Source organism: Atta cephalotes (assembly GCF_000143395.1).
Source record: "Atta cephalotes unplaced genomic scaffold scaffold00001, whole genome shotgun sequence".
In the NCBI taxonomy this organism is placed as follows: Eukaryota; Metazoa; Arthropoda; class Insecta; order Hymenoptera; family Formicidae; genus Atta; species Atta cephalotes.
Genome location: NW_012130065.1, coordinates 5,692,892 through 5,700,577, shown reverse-complemented (window position 1 = coordinate 5,700,577; position 7,686 = coordinate 5,692,892). Strand labels below are relative to the sequence as shown.

General features: G+C 30.4%; 1 protein-coding gene across 1 annotated transcript in view; it reads right to left on the bottom strand.

The window, feature by feature from the left end:
- LOC105625749 (trace amine-associated receptor 9) overlaps nucleotides 1-7,686 on the bottom strand; it is a 39,042-nt gene that overhangs the window by 27,842 nt on the left and 3,514 nt on the right. Inside the window, exon 3 of the mRNA XM_012207072.1 lies at nucleotides 182-298. Coding sequence (XP_012062462.1) covers nucleotides 182-298 — 117 coding nt within the window. The remainder of the gene's footprint in view (nucleotides 1-181; nucleotides 299-7,686) is intronic.

Genomic DNA, 7,686 nt, shown 5'->3' with positions numbered 1-7,686 from the left:
ATAATAAGATANAGACTATATATAATATTATTNTTCTATTAGTTAATAAAATAAATAATACAATATATATAATATATATATATATATATATATATATATATATATATATATATATAAAAGTCTATTAGTAATTAATAGTTTATTAGTTATTAAGTGAATACAGACAGCAAAATAGTCTTACCCTTTTAGAAGAGTGCTTGTGATAGCGATGAGGGTGCAGCATGCAAACATAACGGTCGATTGCCATGCAGACGAGGATAACAGCGCTCTGTTGAGTCAAAGCGCCTCTAAGGAGTGCCTGGAACAGTAAAAGTTTCCGAAAGAGCAAACGAGATTCTTCAAGTGTCGCACACTCTCTCTTTCTTTCTTTCTTTCTTTCTTTTTCTCTTTCTCAGCCTTTTCAAATAAAATAAGTTATAACTTCTTGAAAAAGTGCATAGATCGACAACAGCAAGATAAGTCAGATAGGCGAGAAGTTTTGATGAGTTGAGAGAGTACATCGAGAAAAATCTACTTTAAGCAGTGTCTCATACAATCATTACATTCTTTTTAATTTTCTACAAATCTAAAAATATTTTTCGATTTATTAAAAGAAAGTAACAATTAAGAACAAAGGTTATATAAGTGTGTCTGTGGCTATACATTGCTCAGATATTATTAAGAATAATTTATTATTAAGGAAGAAAAGTTACCTCGTTTTTTTATTTTTTCATGAGAATTATTAACTCAACAGGCCAATCTTACATATTTTGATGAGTTACATAAAATTTTTAATTAAAAATCTTAAAAAACAGCACCGATAGAACTGTTAACTCGAAACTTGTCCATATAAGAATAGCAGTATAAAACTATGAAGCAGGAAGCATTTCGTTTAAAATTATAGTTTTTTACAATAAAAAACGAATAATTTTTTTTACGAAAAATTGCATTGTAAATTCAGAAGTATATTGTGAAAGTTGAAAAATCTCAAATCAGCTATGATAAAGATTAGATTTATTAATTTTTTTTTTCAAGAATTTGTTAGGTGTGTTTTGTTTCAAACTGAACGAAAACTATTGATGTTATATGATGTTATTGCTACGGATAAGCTTAGGACCAAGTTATGGTTACATTTTAAGTACAAATTTTATGTTACGCTTATTAATATATGTATTTGCAGGATATTGTTCGAAATCCTATTTGAATAAAGTTAACAGACTTCGCAAAAAAATTAATAAAAATAGGCATCTCTTTTTTGACTCTTCTAGGTATATGTTCCCTGTTAGCAATATGTATGTATTGTAAATATACATAATACTATATATATATATATATATATATGTAAATATTAAATAATAATATATTGATTAATAATAATTTTGCATTTGATTGAATTGTAAATTAGTTTATCCTAGAGATACATGTCTTTCCTGCATGATTATAACAAAATAATCAGGGTTTTATCGTTGATGAGCAGCAGCTCATGGTTTACCACAGATGCCACAACGCTTTGTGATAATTTTGTATCGGACATCGAAATTTCTGCGAAAATCATCGTTGCCCTAATTTGAATGTTCAGACAGAGATGGAATCATTTAATTAATTGCTATAGGTCAACAATGGAGATTGGCTTAATTAATATTATAGTATCATTGGTTATTTACGCTAATGTTTCGAGTAGACGGCGTACAATTACGCCATACAATTGCACACATTTCGCTATACGAGAAATCGTTTTGTAAGCTTTATAAACCTAGTGCCGAGTCTATGCTGTAATTAAATGTCATGCTTGAATAAAAAAGGATCACATTCATCACCGCGCAATGTTATTTCCACGTCGTTGCACTTATCTGTCTGCGATTAAATAGTATGATATAATTTTTGTAAATTTTGTATGTGTGTAGACACTATGGTTAAAATTGAATTTATGTATGTAATTAATTGGAATGAAATTGTAAAATATAGTTTTGTAGATTCCAGAAATGAATAACAAATATTACAATAAACGAATATAATTGGTTTTCAATTATTATAATAAAGTAATTAGCGGGATAGAATAACACAAATTCCATTGTTTTAATTAGATATAAAATATAAATCATCTTTTTTTTCTTTTATAAATTAAATATATAGCTTCTATACTTATGAGAAAAGAAGTTTATTGAAAATTAGCAATCTTTGAGAAAGTGTCATTACTTACTAATTAACATTTATTTCTTGCACAAATATCTTAAATCTTATTACACAAATATCTTGAAGACCAATATGGTAATCTATCGATTACGAACACATACTAGGTCAATTTCTGGTAACTTGATTTACAAATGGACTGTCGGCTAATTTGTTCTCCAAGCGTACATACATTACATGAAACAAGCTGTCAGACGGCAGCAAATTGCCAGTAGGATCACTTGCCAGCCCTTTCAGCCAATTGAAACCAACTATCTCTATAGAATTGAGGGCAAGAGAAATGCAATTGCAACTGTAAATTAACGTGCATTACTTCAGAAATTTAGAAAGTCAAAGTCCTGGCCTTTCTTATTTTTTATAAATAATATGCATATTTTTTATAAGTAATGTTAAGAATTAACATTTAAAAAATGTTAATTCTTAACATTTTTAAAAATGTAATAAAACACACAAATAGAGATATATTTAATGTACATATATTGATTGAAATTTTCATATAAATTATTGTCTTTATAAGCTTATTTAACAATAAGTTGACGCTATATATTGACGCTATGAATCAAAAAAGATCTTTTATCAAACAATAGATCAAAAAAGATTTTTATCTAATAATTAAATTAATTTAAATTTCATTGGTATTGATCGCATGTATAAAAATATTTCTTCTAGCTCTGCCACATATCCTTAAATCAAATAGATTCTAGAGAAATAAAAAATTATTAATATATAATTTATCTCTCGAAAAAATTATTTATACATTAAATTTATAAATATAAAAGTATTTAAATGTGTATAAAAAGTTAGATATTTTATAATTCTGCTAAAGTTAAGAATAAAAAAGATAAACTACAATAATATTTTTTCAAACAAATGCCATATAACACATGCACGGCTACAGTATATATGTTCAACCACATATTGAGCAATCTCGTAGCCATCTACTGACATCAACCGTCATCCGATATGCTGGTCTGCTTTGAAGCGGGACACTTGGGATGTAACGAGATGTACACTATCGCGATTCGGGACACGCTCTATCCGGCAGGTGCCGAGCGAAACGGACAAAGGATTCGATTTCTGGGAAAGGGAAACGATTCCAAATGTCGCAAGCCGCTGAAGGCGACAGCTTGATTCGATGAATCGGCCACGACGGTATTCCCATACCATAAAGAAACAAGGTGGAAGTGCGAGTGTACTAAGTATACGTTTTAAGATGGTTACCATGGTGACCATTGGCGTATGGCCAGGAAAAAGCTCTGATAATCTAAAGGGGTCAGGATCGGTCTGGCCTCGTTTCGAGCCATCCCCGAAACACTCTCCCAGAAGACCTTAACCGAATATTTTCGCCACGAACTAACTTATCTCCAAGTAATTGTTAACCCTTTGGCGTACGTTGTTCTCGTCATCAGATCGCTGTGAAGATTTTAATGGAACTTCGAGCTAACTTTTATTTAGCTACGATCGAAATAATTGATATAACGAGTTTGATCCCTTGGTTCGCCGCGCCGAGAAATACCGTTGAGAAATAACGAGGAGTGTCGGAGTTTCACAAAATTGCATTTACTCTGAAACGACCTTGGGCCGATTGCAATAGCGCGTTGTACAACGCGCATCCTTTTAGTGAAGAACGTTCGCTTTTTGTTAAAATTTTGGTGGAGCTTGGGCAAACGCGAGCACTTAATTGCGAGCATTTAATTGAGACTTTCACAATACCAACGTAAAATACAACAACGACAACGCGAGAAAATAAAATTAACAATCAGGCAGAGTTGACTTTTACTTAACAACGTTTCCAAACGCCAATGGCAACGATTTATTCCATTTTCATGGGGTTTCCTTGCACGTACGCTATTGAGAATCTGAAGCACATCACCGCCACGTCACGCACACAAAACGTGCCGCATCTTTCGTAGAAACTCACGATCGCCTCTCTCAATGCGATATAATTTTTCACTCGTCGTCAATAAATGAAACGGGCATCGGCACGGCGATGCGCGGCTGGGGTGTCTACTCGGAATTGTGGAATATTAAATTCGCAATCGTATTACTGCCGCGACGGCGCTAGAATTTTTCAGGTCAGTTTATCATCGTGAAAAGGGAGAAAGAAAAAAATCGGTGTCGTGAAGCAATGAACGGTATTAGCACTTCGACGACATCATAGCTCGTTCAGATAAGTAATGACATTATGCAGCTAAATGCAGATAGCGAGCGTTGGGAAATTTACCAATAGATGATTTAGAATTCGTTTTATACCAACTAATAATTAGCAAAAGAATTCTTTATTTGGGGGGATAATATTGTGAATGAAAAAGATTGAATATATTTTAATAGTTTAAAAGAATAAAGGTTTTTTTTATTAGGTTTTTTTTATTGAAAGTAAATAATTGTTTCTCACTATTATGTCGCATAGTTAAGAAATTTCAAGAAGAAGAATGCAAAATAATATTATATAAATGAAGAGTCTTAAGCTCACAAATGTGAGTACATATCTGAGTAACTAAAGCGACGTCTACAATGAGATTTTAAGATGTAAATCATTGACTAATCACAGTCGAATGAGAGAAAAATCGATTAGATTGATCAATTTTTTACGACTTAAAGTTTAAAGTTTTATGCTTAACGGGGTTTAAACTAAACCTTTAGTGCTTCAATATTTTCAGTATAAATTTATATACATATTTTGTTCTGCAAATCGTGCGTTGAAATTATTTTTTTGAAACACACACAATAAGTTGAACTGAGATAATAATATCATAAATTAAATTGGCAAAATATACGTATTTTATGTACAGATTCTTACATCATTTTTGTATTTATTTAAATTTTTTTTTAATGTTTTAAAAAAATTAGTTTAATTTTATTTGAAATAATTTTTTGAAATATTAAAAAAAATTGCATTAAAATGATTTCAATTGCATCGAGAAATTATTGTATAAAAAATTACTATATTATTTTTAAGGATCTTAACGTATTATGTTGCACTAAACACGTTGTAAACAGCAGGATCATTGTCATAACATGGTAACAGTGATCGCCTTCAATGATTCCGTCTTAGCACCGAACAAGAACAAGCGCCATATTAGTTTATCGAAGTTTACGGTTTGGTTTCTAGCGAAATATCTGAATACACAAATCCATCGCGGCCCGGGGTTATCGCTTAGACCCAAGAGATTTGTTGCCACTAAGAATAGATTCTATGAATATCGAGTGCTAGAGACGATTTACCATCCTGGAATATCTAGATTGTGCGAGAACGACATCTCCGTGTTATTCTCACACTTTTTCCCGATGGAGCAATTGTCAACGCGCTATACCTATATGTATATTGTATATAATCGACCCGTTCTCAATTATATTTCCCTATGGGCAATACTCGATATTTGTACGTGCAACGTCAACAATCAAAACTGCAAAGGGTTCTGTTTCAAATTAAAGACTCAAAAATCGCAGTGTTAAAAAATTTTAAATAGAACACGATTAACAAAAAAAAACACGAAACAGTCGTTTATTTTTCTTTTCACAGCAAAATTGATTTCTCCAAAACGTTGTAATTTTTTTCAATAAAATCAGGCAAAAATGTTGCTTGTTGTTTTATTATATTGCTCATTATCTGTTAAAAGTGTCGATAAAAGAAATAATAATATGTGATAAATATAATTGGAAGTTCATATCAAAATAAAGGCAACGTTTAATAATTCGAATATTGTCGCTTATTATTGTCACGGATACTCTGTCGATGTTTATTGTTGTCACGGATATTCTGTCGATGTTTAAAATGGGCGGAACGTAATTAATTGTCCATTAACGCGGTGTAATATTAAATACTATTAATGTCGATGAATCGTTTTAATACATAAACTATCAAATAATAACTAATTTGAATCAATTCTATATACAACTGCCGCTCTAGCATTGCGCATAGTACGATATAAAAGAGTACAGAATCGAAACTACACACACGCCACTTTTGTTCGCTGTTCACATAAAGTTTTACACGTTTGGAACTTTACTGTTTGTACGTATTCTTTCTCGTTTGCTGACAGTCTGGCGCACTATCATTACGCCCCGGGATAATAGATTTCGTACAGCTACTCTTTGTATTAATGGGGTTACTGTGCCTGAACCAATTCAAGTACTATTACTTCCGTTCATTTATCAAGAATTGTTAATAATTATAAGGTTGCATGGCTCTATATTTATTGCGTTTACGATGATATCTTTTAAGAGAAAAAGAAAAAAGAAAAAACTTTCAGAAGATCTCGAGAGATCTAAGAATATACATACAATATATGAAAGAAGGTAGTATACATAATTTGAGATATAAATGTATATAGAATGTTATATTATACATGAGAAATGTAACAAGAGTTGAGAAATGAAAGACTTCTACTTGAGCTAGAGATGTTAACCTTCCGTCGTTCTCATATCCATTTAAAAGATAAAGAGACTAGACGAAATACATGTGAATACGTTTTCAAAACGAAGGTATTTGTATATAGGAATATTATCCTCACAGTTTTTATGAAATTCCTGCAGGTGCCGAGATCTCTGATTTTCTATTTCGATGGTTCTCGTAAAATTTTATTATCCGCAACATCGAGTTCTATCTGAATATCTACATGGCTGTTACACATCTCAATCGTACGTATATCTCACAATTCTTTTGAAATATCCACTATCAAAGTCATACTTTATGTAACAAAGATTGAAACTTGTAAAAATGCATTGAAAGAATTATTGGATATTTCTTTTTTGTATCGTATTAATGTATATCAGTGCAACGATTTAAAGTATATATAAAAATACGAAAATATATACGATCTATAAAGAAATGTCTAAATAAACACAAAGATAGTAAAAATTTGTATAATATATCTTATATTATTTTGTGTTTCTTAAATTTATTAATTATGTGTATGACATGTTTTTTTAATTATCTGATCTTTACGTTCTATATCTGTTTATTGGTTAATTTTCTGCCATTTGCTTTCTCTAAACTTGTCCTTATATTAATTGTATTGTAATTACATATTTCCATTAAATTTGCAATCTATTTCAGCTACACAGAAACTCTTCGCGCTTATCAATTCTCTTGGGTTATAATCTTTACTTGCATCTCTATCGCATTATCTTTTATTCGTTTTAGTCATTTATCGTCTTATCGCTCATCTCATTCTTTGTTATACAATGCTTTTTTTAAGATAGAACCTCGAGAAATTTTTTAAAAACATTGCTAGTTATTAATTAATGTACACGTGTAAATGAATGAATCCTTTCTACTATTTCTAAAGAATGTATTCTTCTTATTTTGGAAAATCCCATGAAGCATTTCCCTGATTAAATATATCTTCTTGAATCTTATTTTGCAACATTTTAATATAAAATATATATATATATATATATATATATATATATATATATATATATGTATATATATATATACTATTACTACTAACTACTACTAAACGTACTTACTAGTAGTTCTACTAAGTAAAAAGGTAAAGTAGTTTAAGTTTT